The sequence below is a fragment of the Eriocheir sinensis genome, chromosome 44 (genome assembly GCF_024679095.1).
Source record: "Eriocheir sinensis breed Jianghai 21 chromosome 44, ASM2467909v1, whole genome shotgun sequence".
Lineage (NCBI taxonomy): Eukaryota > Metazoa > Arthropoda > Malacostraca > Decapoda > Varunidae > Eriocheir > Eriocheir sinensis.
Window position 1 is genome coordinate 487,005 of NC_066552.1, and position 16,087 is coordinate 503,091.

General features: G+C 41.6%; 1 protein-coding gene across 34 annotated transcripts in view; it reads right to left on the reverse strand.

Annotated features, from left to right (window-relative positions):
- LOC126980236 (voltage-dependent calcium channel type A subunit alpha-1-like) overlaps window positions 1–16,087 on the reverse strand; it is a 209,962-nt gene that overhangs the window by 69,285 nt on the left and 124,590 nt on the right. For 22 of the 34 annotated variants that reach the window (XM_050829875.1, XM_050829870.1, XM_050829876.1 and 19 more), the window contains exons 12-18: window positions 13,043–13,078; window positions 9,542–9,629; window positions 8,808–8,935; window positions 7,799–8,021; window positions 6,863–7,067; window positions 6,114–6,332; window positions 964–1,115 (exon numbers count right to left, since the gene is read on the reverse strand). In XM_050829875.1, coding sequence (XP_050685832.1) covers window positions 964–1,115; window positions 6,114–6,332; window positions 6,863–7,067; window positions 7,799–8,021; window positions 8,808–8,935; window positions 9,542–9,629; window positions 13,043–13,078 — 1,051 coding nt within the window. The remainder of the gene's footprint in view (window positions 1–963; window positions 1,116–6,113; window positions 6,333–6,862; window positions 7,068–7,798; window positions 8,022–8,807; window positions 8,936–9,541; window positions 9,630–13,042; window positions 13,079–16,087) is intronic. The other 12 variants (XM_050829899.1, XM_050829903.1, XM_050829901.1 and 9 more) reach the window with 5 other exon arrangements.

Here is a 16,087-nt window from a genome sequence, read left to right on the forward strand (position 1 = left end):
AGGAAGGGAAGGAAAGAAGAAAGAAAGGAAGAAGGGAGGGAAGGAAGGAAAGAAGAAAGAAAGGAAGGAGGGAAGGAAGGAAGGAAGGAAGGGAAGAAAGGAAAGAAGAAAGAAAGGAAGGAGGGAAGGAAGGAAGGAAATAAGAAAGAAAGGAAGGAAGGAAGGGAGGGAAGGAAAGAAGTAAGGAAATAAGAAAGAAAGGAAGGAAGGAAGGGAGGGAAGGAAAGAAGGAAGGAAAGAAGAAAGAAAGGAAGGAAGGACAGGAGGGAAGGAAAGAAGGAACACACACACACACACACACACACACACACACACACACACACACACACACTTCAAACCCTTTAGTGTAATCCAGCGTTGTCAAATCATCGGACTCATGGCATTGCATTGTCGTTGTTTGCAAGTGATAACTACAGCAAAAAACACAAAAAGCATCAACAAATAAGTTTTAATGCTAACTTTAATGTTCTATCGTTGTGTGTGTGGTTGCAGCAGCAGTCTTGGGGCCTAAAAATGATGAAGGCAATGTTCAGAGTACGATAACTTGGCAACGCTGGTGTACTCCCACTCACAAAACACATATAAGGTATCACTCAAATGGATGCCTGGTTAAAATCCTCAACAAGACAGATATTTTCCTCAACATGGTTCATATCTTTCCTGCATCAACATGGGCGGGAAGGTTTATGAGGCTGTCCTTGTTTTGTGGGCAACAGGTGGGCGGTGGCGGGGCAACACTGTCCTCTTGTACAGATTATGTGCACTTTTGATGGCAAGGATAAATAAATGACAGTACATCCTTTTGTTAACTGGAACAAGCTAGTGGGCACAAAGGGCCAGGAAATGTTAGGTGTCTCAAAGGATAAGAGCCAATGGTCTCGTCAGTATTACTTTGTTTCTGTGCCGCGGAATTCAGAAGGAATTCTGCGGCAGGACACGGCCTATCGCCCACCGCAGACTTACTTGGATTTGCCGCCCCCCCCGGGGGATGGGGGGCAAATTTCTACCGTAGGAGGACCGTCTGCATTGTTGTGTAGTGCAGTTAATTCTTTTTCAAGCTCGGCTTGCTGCTTCTGTAGAGAAACGACACTTTCAGGATCTTGGAGGTTGTTCAACTGCAGACAAAAATGGCAAAGGTGTCACAATATGCTGAGGGACGCGGGGCAGTGTTATAGTCAATACTGGCATGGCAAAGTGTGGCAGTGGCAGTGCCTATAGTACCCTGCAGGCTAGCTTTATAGTACTGGGTCTTGGACTAATTTATTTGTTATCCCAAGCAAAGTGGCAGGCAGTGGGGCTTTAGGGGAAGGGATGGCCTGAGTGCTCATCCCTGGCTCCGGCGGCGCGGCGGCCACCGGCGGCGGCGGCGGCTCCCTGGGCCGCCAAATTATTGCCTTTCCTGCTGACAGGTCATGTGGAGAATGCTCCTTCATTTTGGCTCTAGTCTATAAAATTAAAGGTTTTGTTTACTCTTTGGACAAGCCAGAACACAGTGTGACAAACATCAATGTGGTCCACATGCTACCATGATGTCATGAGGGAAGTGATCTCAGCATATCACTGACAGTACAGCACTAACTCTCAAAAAGCTTTTGACCTTGTATCTCTTGAAAAATTTATATACTAAAACATTTTGATTTTAAAGTTTCAAAATATCTTACTTCATAAAAATTTGAATCCTTAACTTAACAGCTGGGGCGCTAGTGTTCTCAAAATGATGACTAACAACTAACAACGAGGCGGCGCGTCTGAGGTTAGATGTCTAGGGAAGTGTTGAAGGCAACACTGACAGCCTTACTGGAATGTCATCCCCTGAGCCCCTGACAACCCTTAGCATGGCGGCGCAGGGCCGGACACTTGAAAAGAGAGAGAAAAGACAGACTGGAAGAAACCTAAAGAGTCTCTAACCACAGAAACGCGCCCACTGAGGAAACACCGAGGGAACTGAGGAAGGGAAGCAGTAACATCCTCTTGAGAAGGAGGAGGCAGAGCAACAAAACTGAGAGGGATGAGGGAGGCACGGGGCACCCTGACGCACTATTTGGAAGCACTAACAGCCGGGCCGGGTCACCAGAGCACCAAGCTGGCCCTTCAGATGCAACCCCAACCTACGCACGAGTCACTCAATGCACGCCAGACCTCAGAGTGGCAAATACTGATCAAGCTGCCAAAGACCAAAACGTTTAAATGGGTTGCAGTAGTAGTAGTAGCAGCAGTAGTGGTAACAGTAGTAGTTATAGTAGTAGTTGTAGTAGTAATATAAACCACTAGAAATAGTTGACTTTTAAATGAGTACAGAGTATTATGATAACGAGTAATTTCATAGGGCAGGATATGGCACACTTACGCCCAATGGGAAAGGTTCCACACTGATTCAAATAACACATTACTGTACATTGAAGTTCGCTGTCGTGTGAGATCAGAGAAGCCAATGGTTGTGTTTTAGGGTACTGTGTAAGGTCAAAATATTCAAGTAATTTTTAAGGAACTGTGTGGGATTTAGGAAGCCAAGGGTTGTGTTTTTAGGGTACTGTGTAAGGTCAAAATATTCAAGTAATTTTTAAGGAACTGTGTGGGATTTAGGAAGCCAAGGGTTGTGTTTTTAGGGTACTGTGTAAGGTCAAAATATTCAAGTTATTTTTAAGGAACTGTATGTGATTTAGGAAGCCAAGGGTTGTGTTTTTAGGGTACTGTGTAAGGTCAAAATATTCAAGTTATTTTTAAGGAACTGTGTGGGATTTAGGAAGCCAAGGGTTGTGTTTTAGGGACTGTATAAGGTCAAAGAAATCACGTTTAATTTAAGGTGTTTTTAAAGGTTCCGTGTCCATGTCCACCCCCTATTTTATTTTATTTTTAGAGAGGTCAAACTAGAGGTCAATTTCGAGTGGAGAGGCGTCTTGATGGCTTAGTTAGAGAGGTAATCGAGCGACTCTTTGTTGGGTTGAAGTACACCTGTCATCCAGCTCGGAGATTCTGTTAGCCAAGGCTCTACTCCTGCCTGAAGCACTAATACAAAGCTCGGTCCTAAGGCTACGGAAACACATGTAGACTATGGTGTTTCTACGGGAACATAGAAATGGTGTGCAGCAATACTGTAGTGCAACATAAAGGCTAAACATTGTGTGCCAGTCAATATTTCTCAATACTCTGTACGAAGAAATAACAAGAGGCAGGAATGTAACAGTTGGTGATCCAGTAACGAAGGCAAAAACATAACCAGGAAAATAAACACATCAATGGGAAGACAGTATGTAAGAAAATTGGGTCAACCATTGCGTCGTTAACAGAAAAATTTGGCATCGTTCAGAACCCATCATCAAAAAGAGGCGGAGGCGATGGATGGGAAGGATGGGGCGTGTGTGAGAGGCGTTACCGTCAGTCCCAGCAGGCAAACAGAGATGAGAAAAATGTTAAGTAAAAAAACGGAGAAGACGACTGGGGTCTCCTCCGTCACCTCCGTTAAACACCTACAAAAGCCAACACACGTCCAAAATTCATGGGGGGAAAAATCAACACTGCATGAGGTCTATCCACTCTATAAAACACACACACGCACACACACACACACTGACGTCATCTAAATAGCACCTACAATCCTCATCTAGGGAAATCCACGTTAAAAGTCTTTCACGTCTAAGGTTATTCAAAACCACCAAAGCTCCTCTGGGCACTAAGAGGATGGATATCAAAAAGAGTTCCTTAGAAGCAGCCAAATGTCACTCGCTGAAGCACGGATACATTAAGTCCTTAGAAATGCAGGAGCCATTCTATCCCTTGGCCGTACAAACTCCCGCTCATAATGCGTGCCAAACATTCGCCATTTTATGCTTTATGCACCGATTAAACTTAGGAATTTTATATATATATATATATACTCTTATGTAATGATAGATTAGAAAGCAGACCAAGATGCATAGTATATATAAGTCATAATATATATAAGTGTCTAAAGTCTTGCTGCCAAGTTATTTACATTCATTGACCGTGTAACTGACAGCGGGTATCAGTTCCCAAGCTACTGAGAGGCTGGAAAGAATTTAGTCGCCTTAAAACTAGTAATATAATGTAGTAAGAAATTGTAACATACTGTCTCATGATCCTCACACTCTCTCCATTGTGAAACAGGGATGCGGTAAATAGTTTCCTACATACGTAACAATCAAAACTGTCTGCTCAACTCGGCTATATCAGTTTTTTAATACTAGATCCTGGACAACTATAGAACATTTTAATACCTCAAAACTGTCTGCTCAACTCAGCTAAATCATTTTTTTTAATACTAGATCTTGGACAACTATAGAACATTTTAATACCTCAAAACTGTCTGCTCAACTCAGCTAAATCAGTTTTTTAATACTAGATCTTGGACAAGTAGAACATTTTAATACCTCAAAACTGTCTGCTCAACTCAGCTATATCAGTTTTTTAATACTAGATCTTGGACAAGTAGAACATTTTAATACCTCAAAACTGTCTGCTCAACTCAGCTAAATCAGTTTTTTAATACTAGATCTTGGACAAGTAGAACATTTTAATACCTCAAAACTGTCTGCTTAATTCGGCTAAATCAGTTTTTTTAATACTAGATCTTGGACGACTAGAACATTTTAATACCTCAAAACTGTCTGCTCAACTCAGCTATATCAGTTTTTTAATACTAGATCTTGGACGACTAGAACATTTTAATACCTCAAAACTGTCTGCTCAACTCAGCTATATCAGTTTTTTAATACTAGATCTTGGACGACTAGAACATTTTAATACCCCCTAAAATAAGCTGTTAAAAAGGTGACCTACACTCTATAGACACAACCAGATCCTTATATAACGAAGAGAAATGGTATACTCTAATCTACAGTAATTTTTTTTATCTGTGAAGTTGATGTTTTTAGGAATAATGTTGAGAAGGTTTCGTCTCTTACTCTCTCTTATGTGAATCTAAACTGGCACTCGTCTGATATGTATATAATGAATAGCTTAGAATACCAGTGAAGAGACAGATCTGAATATACCAACTAATTCTGTGGAGTTGATGTCTTTAAGAATAATGTTTAGAAGGTTTTATCTCTTACTCTCTCTAATATAAATCTAAACTGGCACTCGTCTGATATATATGTAATGAATAGCTTAGAATACCAGTGAAGAGAGAGATCTGAATATACCAACTAATTCTGTGGAGTTGATGTCTTTAAGAATAATGTTTAGAAGGTTTTATCTCTTACTCTCCCTAATATAAATCTAAACTGAAGCACTCGTCTGATATATATATAACTAATGAATAGCTTAGAATACAAAAACTGTGCCAAATTTAACTATCTCATTCTGTGGAGTTGACATTACAGGAATAATGTATAGAAGTTTTTACCTTACTCTCTCTAATATGAATCTAAGCTGAGCCACTCGTCTGATATAAAACCAAGGAGTGGCTTAGAATACAAATGTTATACCAAATTCAATCAAACCATCTTATATTCTCCTCTAATTGTGAAGGCAGGATTATACAGTGAGAGGTAAGGAGAAGCTGGAGATTTAGGAGAATTTATCAAGGTACCCAAAAACCCTGACCAGTCATATCTATCATAGTTTTTCCCCCATCGACACAGAACAGAGTAAAAGTATTGTGCCAAATTTAAACCATCTTATATTCTCCTTTAATTGTGAAGGCAGAATTATACAGTGAAAGATAAGGAGAAGCTGGAGATATGGGGGAACTTATCAAAGTGTCTAACAAGGCCTGACCATTCATATCTATCATAGTTTCCCCCATCGACACAGAACAGAATAAAGTATTGTGCCAAATTTAAACCATCTTGTTCTCTAATTGTGGAGGCAGGATTATACAGTGAAAGATAACGTACCCAAAAAGCCCTGACCATTCATATCTATCATAATTTTAATTTTTCCCCATCGACACAGAACAGAATAAAGTATTGTACCAAATTTAAACCATCTTATTCTTCTCTAATTGTGAAGGCAGGATTATACAGCGAAAGATAAGGAGTTGGAGATTTAGCAGAATACATCAGTGTCCCTCAAAAACCCTAACCACTTAGCCTATATCTGTCATAGTTTCCCCCCCATCGACACCGAACCCAAGTCTCCGCAATACTGACCTCCTTGTCCTCTTCCTCTTGCTCCTCCTCGGCAGCCGTCAGCTCCTGTGCGTTGGCCAAGTTGTCGACAGCGATGGCCAAGAACACATTGAGGAGTGTGTAGTTACCGAAGATCACCAGAATAATGAAGTACAGACTGTAGATCATGCCAGACTTTGTGCCACCCTGGGAGGCAATACCTTGGTACATTACTTCATTCCAATCCTCACCAGTTAGGATCTGAAGGGAAGGAAAGACGGACGTGAGAGGATGGTCGTGCTGTGTGTTTCTCTAGTCTTAATTCCGTCTGGCATTTTCCGTAAGAGAGATGACGGGTGAAATGCAGCTGAGGGAAATCCTATGACGTAAAATCCTAAGCTGTTCAAAAAGGGAAAGAAAGACAAATATGAGAAGAGGGTCGTGCTGTATCCCTAATCTTCGTTCTGTCTGGCATTTTCCGTGATTGGGCCGACAGGTGACATGCAGTTGAAGGAAATTATATGACTCAAAATCTTATAATGTTCAAGAAATAGAATGATATAGATATTTTGTACAGCAATGAATTAGGTTACAGAGTTTACAGCACTATTCTCTATATATCACAATTAGGTACCTATACACACACACACACACACACACATACACACACACACACACACACTCAGCTCAGGCCCTGTATACTACCAATAGGCAAATACAAATAGGTAAATACACACACACACACACACACACACACACACACACATACAGTGATTCGGTACCACACTAACCTGAAATACAGTTAGCAATGCTATAGAGAAAGTGTTGAAGTTGGCAAGTGGTGTTTCTTCCGGGAAGTTGAAGGAGCCACCGAACAGTTGCATCCCCAGGAGTGCGAAGATGAGGATGAACAGGAAGAGCAGGAACAGGAGAGAGATGATGGAGCGCATCGAGCTCAACAGGGAGATCACCAGGTTACGCAGTGATGACCAGTACCTGTGAGACAAGGGTGGATTGGAGAGGCGCCCGGCACACACAACGCTATACACTGACATCAATACGTAAAAATAGTAGTTCAAAACATTTCAGTAAAGATCCGGAGTACACTACCATTAAAATTCTTAAATATAACCTATAAATAGACATATTATGCTGTAAAAATTTGGCTTAGTATACTTGTAGAGCTTAACTTTAATTATATCAAACTAGAATACAAGAAAGTTAGTTCAGTAAGTGTCTTGGATAAACCTATACAAACTTAATAATAGAATCTTAGGCACCAAGTTATGAGACTATTGATCTAAGTACAGTAAAGTTAGCTGGATACTTGCTCAGGATAAATTTGGAAAATCTCTCTGAATGAAAATATAAGGTACTCAGTTTGATGATTTTAATCTAAATACTCATACTCACTTAGTAACTTTAAATATTCTCAGCAATCGCAAAGCTCACAACACTGAGAGATCAAAATATAATAAACTTTGTAGGTGCTTGCTCAGGATAACTTTGGCAAAGTTCTAAATGAAAATCTTAGGTGCTCAGCTTAACCCAGTAGCAGCGACGGGCCAAATTTTTGCCATGATATAAACCCCCAAAAATAGATGATGCATAAACTGATCATGAAATGGTTTGCGTGAGTGATGATTTTTCTCATTTTTCTCGCTTAAAGAAACATGATCCCCACAGCTACTGGGTTAAGAAGTACTGCCCTAAATACTCATACTCACTTAGTAACTTTAAATATTCTCAGCAATCGCAAAGCTCGCAACACTGAGAGACCAAAAGACCCAGACTTGAAGGCCGACCAGATGACTTCAAATATTGAGCCACTGATGACAACACAGTCGAAACGGTTGAAGGAGGACTCGAAGTATATTCTTGGGCCGAGGGCGTACATCTTTATAAGCATTTCAGATATGAACAGACATAAAAATATAAATTCTGCATAGTCTGAAAAGAGATAAAAGGGCTCAGTGAGTAGATTTGGTTCATGTGAATTAAATTGTGTTCGTAAATCTATCAGTTAACACTTGGATATACATTTTGACTTGCATTATAAAACAAGGGGCTAGTAAATGGGAGCAGTGAGTAGCGGGCTTTTTTTTTTTTTTTTTTTTTTTTTAAACGTCCTTGAACTGTCTCCTTAGCAGTAAAAAAAAAAAAAAAAAAAAGTATTAAAGTGCCTTCATATATCCATCCATCAAAACTTGGATATTCAGTTTTACTTGCATTATATATCATCAATTAAAACATGAGGTGAATAGATATTAAATTGCCTTCATAAAACCATCATTCAGCAATAAGATATACATTTTTACTTGCATTATATATCATCAATTCAAAACACGAGGGGAGTAGATTATGTCCATGTATTAAATTGCCATCATAAACCCATAATTCAACACTAGGCACACATTTTACTTGCATTATATGACATGAGGTGAGTAGATATGGCCATGTATTAAATTGCATTCATATATCCATCAATGAACACTAGATACACATTTTTACTTGCATTATATAACATGGGGTGAGTAGATATGGCAAAGGCATGTATTAAACTGCCTTCATAAATCCATCAATGAACACTAGATACACATTTTTCCTTGCATTATAAAACATCCCTTAGAATATCATGTCCTTAACTTCCGATATGAAACCTGAGACACACACACACACACACACACACACACACACACACACACACACACACACACACACAGTCGAGGTGCTTACACAAAAACTTGGTGAGCCACTCCGGCTGGTTGTAGTGTTCCGCAGCAACACACACGGTATTGAGGAACACAAGGATGATGACAAACCAGTAGAACCATTGCTGCTTCACCGTCCGACGGATACCAAACCTGAATGCAGACGGAGGTTAGACATTCTACGAGTTATCATTATTTTTTTAGATATAAAATAAACAAGTTTTGCAATCAGTAGTTTTAGAAGATTCATAAAAAAACACGATCCATTTTTCCCTTTTTGCAAATTTTGAAAAAAGAAATATTGTATAAAACTTCAATCTACAAATTCCTACCCTAATGTTTTTTCTGCATTCATAAAAAAAAAACATAACACAATTTTTCCCTTTATGCAAATTGTGAAAAATAAATATTGTACAAAACTTCAATCTACAAATTCTTACCCTAATGTTTTTTTCTGTATTCATAAAAACACATTACATTATTTTTCCCTATATGTAAATTTTGAAAAAAGAAATATTGTACAAAATCTCAATCTACAAATTCTTACCCTAATGTTTTTTCTGCATTCATAAAAACACATTACATTATTTTTCCCTATATGTAAATTTTGAAAAAAGAAATATTGTACTAAACTTCAATCTACAAATTCTTACCCTAATGTTTTTTTCTGCATTCATAAAAACACATGACACAAATTGACTGCAAATTGTGAAAAATAAAAATAAATGTGGTACAAAACGTCAACTTTCGGATCCTCACCTCAATGTTTTTTCTGCTTTCCAAAAATTTGCACAGGCACCTTGCTTTTTAACCTTGTTCTTCAGGTATGTGGCTCCTCTTGAGACACCTGGGCAAGGACAGGAAGGAGTTAGCACCGCCCGGCAGGAACAACGCAGCGTCACAGAGATACAAGTTTACCCGCTAAATTTTGTTAAGCTTAGAGTAGAGGAAAAAGAATTAAATGTCTGCTAGCATATCATCTACTCATGAAGGGACCTTTTTGCACAAACTAATCAAAAAGAACAACTTCCTTAATGTCATAACTTGATATATATACAGAGATGCCACTTCCCCTAGACTTCTACGACAAAGATAGAGTGATGCAGGACAAGGGGAAGGCAACGAGTGCAGGCTAGGGCGGTCCAGTAAGGGTGGGAGGGAAGACAAGACAAGAGGGACGTCTAAAAAGAATCTACGGAAAAACGGAAAAACACTATCTAATACGTTGTCTAGGAGTGAAAAGTGAAAGGTAATCCACTGCACAATTCCACTATTCCCTATCTATGTACAATGAGTCACAAACCAAGTCAGGATCTCTTAAGGAAAGACCAATATTTCTGGACAGTTTAGACTAAGAGGCTACGTCGTAAAAGCTATCAAGAGTTGAGTGCTGTGAGGGACCACTCAGGGCTACAGTGTGACATGGGTATCATTTTTTATTGACAGGAAAGGAAGCAGCTCAAGGGCATAAAAAAAAAGCATGAAAAAAAGCCCACTAAATGCTGCTCCTAAAAAAAAGGTACAAGTTAAGAGAGGCCAAAAGAGAGGTCAATTTCGGGCGGTGGCTACTGGTGTCATGATCACCTTGAAGGGCCTCGGGTGTGAAGGGTCTGGACAGCAATACTCACTCCAGGTTATCAGGGAGCTTAGGCACAAGTTATGACTGCAATCACTCAGTCCTTCTCACTGCGGCTTGAGGTTCAGGGCAAAGCTCCGAGGCCCAGAGTGAGCTTAGTGAGGTCATGCGATTTAGTTCTCATACTTGAGGATAAAAAGTTCATGTTCATTTAGGGCTTTTGTAGGTAAAGAAATTATGACGAAAGTTCATTCCCGGCGTATGTACACCCCAAAAATATAAAGTGCAGGCAGAAGGTGATCCAGAGTGAACTAAACTAATGTCTGCTTAACCACACCATGCTCCGTGATGGTCCTGCCCTGGCGACCCTCCAGCCTCGGCCTCCCGCTGGACACCCTCACCAAACACACTGTGGTGAGTCCCGTGTGCTGCAAGGGGCGTCCCGGAGGTGCTGGGCCAAGCGGGCAGCCCTACAGCACAGGAAAGCAACTCCCCTGCCAGCATAGGGCCGTGACTCCCCTGCCAGCAGAAGGACGTAACTCCCCTACCAGGAAAGCAGATGCTGGCCCACCACCGCCGGGAGTGGCCGAGGCTCAGGGCGGCACCAGGGAGGCTCTGCACAAAGCTTCATTATTCATTAGTAGGATGTTTTATCACACATTCAGACCACAGTTAACAGATTATCGTACTCAAGAGCCGCGTATTTACTGGTTTCTGGCCCATAACTGTTGCCGAGAAGCATCAATGATTAACGATGTAAACAATGACCATATATGAAGGCAGTTATTGGGTGATGAAAGTTTTTGGGCTGTAAATAATTAACCATTTAAACGATAAGCATATATTAATGCAGTTATTTGGGTGATGAAAGCAGTTTTGGGGTCAGAAATCGGCAAGCATAAGAGGCAGAGTACGACCATCCGGCAACGTTGATTCAGACTCTGTGACAAAGAGGCAGAACAAAGGGAACAAGTTTTCAAGGCATCGTGGTTAAGCAGATTCTTAAAGATGAGCATCTCACTGATATCAAACAAAACGTGTCCCTGGAGTTCAATGGAAAGAAGTAATGAGGAGTTATGATCCCAAATAAGTGTAAACATACTTACTTGCATCAAAATCATTATTATTACATATTTTATCTAGTCAATATTCATCATAAAATGCGAATCAGATAATGAACACTTTAACAGGATAACAGAGGTGGTGGAAATTAAGTCAAGATAACGTTTTGAGTCACCTTGTCCTGTCCTAACACCAGACCTGTGATGTTACCTGTGCCGCCACCTAGGAGAGCCAGGTCAGTCCTCGTGTAACTGTGACCACACGAGACAGAGCAAGACCAAGACTCAGTACTTCCTCAAACACAGTGGCTTTGCTGTCTAGAATGAGCATAATGTCGGGAGGGTACTTGCTGGCGATTGTGAGTCCAACGCGTGATCAGGCCATGGTGAATTATGAATTTTACACACACACACACACACACACACACACACACACACACACACACACACACCTATGCACCACCACCCTCACACACACACACATTTTTCTCTCTGGCTCTCCAAACACAAAAAAATCAAAAGCTTTTATATTATTGTGAGTTTTAAAATAAGTTATGAAAGTTAGTGAAAAACCGACTGCAGGTTTGTAAAAAGAGTGCAAGTGTTTGTTTGCCCTTCACCAAGTGAGGAGTGAGGACGAGGGAGCGACTGAGCCGTCTGTCCAAAAACATTGGTCTCGCCAAGGGTGCCTAGGCCGGGACGCAAGCCTCGGCCGCATCTCAAACTCGAAAACACAGACACGGGGAGACTAACAGCTAGGAAAAAGACGGGATTCCTGGTACAAAGGGACGTCATGACGGTCTGTTTTGATCAGTCTCCTGGCGGGAAACACCTAAGGACAATAATCACTAACTGTTCTGAGGCTGAAAAGTATCAATTTGAGAAGTATTAATATGGCATGGAGTTCTGAGCGACCGTACCGGCCATTAGTGAGAGCTAGTGAGGAGATGAGTAACCCCCGCTCCACATCCAAATATATACTTGTCTCATATACTGCTATCATGTACTCTAATGTCTCATCAAAGGCTACAAGGTCTATACAGCATTAGTACCACAATATGCTGATGGTGTAATTTCAGCATGTCCTACTCAATGCTGGGCTACGAGGCGGCTGTACGCTGTGTGCTAGGCTAAGGGACGTGTGGCCATGTGTGAGTCAGTGGTAGGGTCGCATGCACTAACACTAGAGAAAGGCTCAGGATGCCGGACCAAATATATATTGCACTACATTTCCTCATATCTGTTCTCTTAAAGGCAGCTTTGAAAAGTTGTTTGGGGGTCACAAAATGGTTGGTTGGTTGGTGGTCTATCTCAAAAATGACCACTGAAAAAGTCTGCTCATATTTGAAACTTCCAAATATGTGTGAAAAATCTCGAATATGAAAAATGCTGGACACAAAATCTCACAAAAATGTACTTCTAGGTTTGCTTCAGGTACAAAATACTCTTGTAAAATATAGCAAAAGCTTCAAAATACACTTGAGTACTAAAGCTTCAAAATACCATACACAGTCGCCTATAAAAATGTATCAAATCAGTAACTGCCGGACAAACTATGATAAAATGGGTTTACGACAACGTCTATAATGTAATCTAGGTTTACCATGAGGTGCGTACCAATACCTTTCTTTTTGGCGTGAACTGCGAGAGAAAGGGGGGCTGTTAGAATGAAAAATTGGGGGTCTGGTGTGAGGAGAGATCTTAGTAATATGTACACATGGAAATAAATCCTAAAGTAATAAAAGTTAGGCTCAGGTAAAAACTATAAAAGAGGGTGACTAATAAGTTGACCAAGCCGACCCGGGTGACCCAGGCCGGCGTTAATAATACCTGGGCACCTCTGTGTTCATCATGCTCTCGGCAGCGGATAGGAACGGCTAACATGAAATTTCTGTGGTGTGCGTGGCAGAGAGGCAGAGTCCTGGTGTGGTTACGGACAAAGATCTGCTTGGTTTAAATTTTAGGCCCAAAAAACTTAACATCATTACAGTGGCAACTTCCAGAGAGGCTTTAGTGAAGCTGGCATTTGCTTAAGGACAAAGATCTGCTTGGTTTAAATTTTAGACTTACAAAACTTAACATCACGACAATAGCAGCTCCCAGAGAGGCTAAAGTGAAGCTGGTGTTTGCTTAAGGACAAAGAACCACTTGATTTAAATTTTAGGCCCACAAAACTTAATATCTGGACAGTGGCAGCTTCCAGAGAGGCTATAGTGAAGCAGGTGTTTGCTTAACCCGTTGGCTGCAGATTTCCTACAAGAAGACCTCACCAAGCTACAGGAATGGATCAAAAAGTGGTTGCTATAATTCAATGAAGAAAAATGTAGTCTTGCACCTTGGGAGGGGATATCCAGCACACCAATACCACATGGGAAACACTCCACTATCCACCACAGAGGCAGAGAAAGACCTGGGAGTGTATGTTACCAGGCTACCAGTGAAAGCCAAATTCGTTCCAACTGCAGCGGACGGGTTAAGGACAAAGTTCTGCTTGGTTTAATTTTAGGCCCACAAAACTTAACATCCCAGAGAGGCTACAGTGAGGCTGGTGTTTGCCGTGACAAGTCTGGCTTCTGAACACAGCAACACAGCGCTGAACCCTTGCAAGGCGGGTGGACGGCCGCGCTGAGGTGACCAACACTTCTCAGCGCCAATACGTCCCTGCCTTCAGTTTGCCACAAGTTGTATTCAAGGGGGACTCAGGTAAAAATGTCTGCCATTCAATTACATTTCATTCTTGAACAAATATATCAGCAAAAGGTGCATTGATAGCATGGGAGTTCAATCATCAAACTGAGAAAACTGTTTAGTGTTATCAGCCACAATGCTCTGCGCCAGGTTGGTATCCCAGGAACTTCTCGCCACGGTATTGCCTTCCACAGAAATTTCCTGCCTCTGCCACGACTCCTTCCACGGCCACAAAACATAAGCCAGTGATCCTTTGGACTCACACCCACAAAAAGGAAGCTGCAGTTGCTCTTCCTTCAGAGGGTCAAATATATTCATGCTAATATCTATTCTGTTTAACTTAAAAGTAAGAAATTAGTCTGATAAAAAATTCCAAGACTAGCATTCATGTCAAAACACTAGTGACTGTTTCCACTTAAAAGTCTTGGCAGTGATGATGGAAGGCAGCCACGGCAGGCCGGCGGTCAGCCCAGGACAGCTTGTGGCACTGGTGACCTGCAGCCGCTCAGTCACACCCAAAGAGGGCTGCTGGGACAAGGGGCTGGGATGGGGGGCCGCCACACCATATCTCTCTTTACTTTTGTCTATTATGGGAGCGGTGAGTAGTGGGCTTTTTTTTTTCTCTGCATTTTTTTTGTTGCCCATGAGCCGTCTCTTTTGCTATAAAACAAACAAACAAAAAAACAAAACAAAAAAAAAAAAGGGCCAGCATAAAGGTCACAGGTTTACTCCACTTCGTTGAGGCAGCGTTCAGCATCCAGGCTTTGAAAGGGATGATAAACGAGCACATCCTCTGGCTTACTTACTCTGGTGACAGCTCTTCAAAGTTCTTATCTATTCTCTCCTCTGAATATTGGATATTTATAATGAATAAACACCTTAATAAGTTCATGATCATACAGGCAGTCTTTGTTCAGGGCGACCACTTGGGCCAAGGAGGAAAAGGATCTTGGGCGGATGGTTGCCTTGTGTCCGTGGGGAGTGACTTCCCAGCCATGACAGACTCGGGGCCCAGAAGACTTGCATTGTGCTGTGGAGTTCAAATCACTCCCTCTGTGCTGGCCTCATGTATTCTATGGCATCACACAGAAGGCTTCATCATTCTCAGTTTTCACCAAAATGCTTTCAGCACTTGGTAACAGTTGTACAAAGGTCATTACATAACATGGATGAACCCAATGAGAGGGAAAGTTCTGTTAGGTGCTGAGGCTGAGGTCAGGGTCACCTCCAGGCACCAGCCCTGGCCCATTCCATCATCCTGCTGCAGCATCTATAGGAATAAAGACTCCTAAACAATGGACATGTTTTCAGAAAAGTGACATGAGCTTATGGCACAGACCTTACTACAATGCTGGTGAATGCTGAACCTTGAGCAATGGGACAGTGAGCTCCTTCCTACACTTCAAGTTCCTGTTTTCCACCATTCTGCATCACTGGTAGGCTATACATGACATACATGGGGACACAAAGTGACAGTTCTCGTCTCAAGTCAACAGCCAACACTTCAGTGCCAGGGAATGAGAACGAAGACATTCTGCTTAGAGAAGGCTAACAAAAACTATCTATAAGGAGCAAAAAGGGAAGGTTTAGTGTTTGCACCCTATGTTAAAATGAACAATGCAGGAAACACTGGAGGCCTGGCACGGTGCTGTGTGGAGACACACTCCTGCAACTCACTGCATGCACACATGCTTGTTCCTAGCATGTCAGTGTGGGTGTGCAGAGTTCCAGCAGACAGGGTCACCTAACAAGTCCATTGGATTCATGTAGTACACATTTATGTGGGGAATGTGTTCTGCAATTGTAAATGTGATCTTCAGAATGTTTTGGGACAAACCTGTTCTCAATAATGCCTGCCTCAACCTGGCACGGGACAGAAGGCACGGCACTACCTCCCCCGGCACGAACCCTTCCAGCTGGTGCCTGAGGGTGACGGGCGGCTGACTGACTGACTGACAGAGTACCTTCATGCCTCTCCCC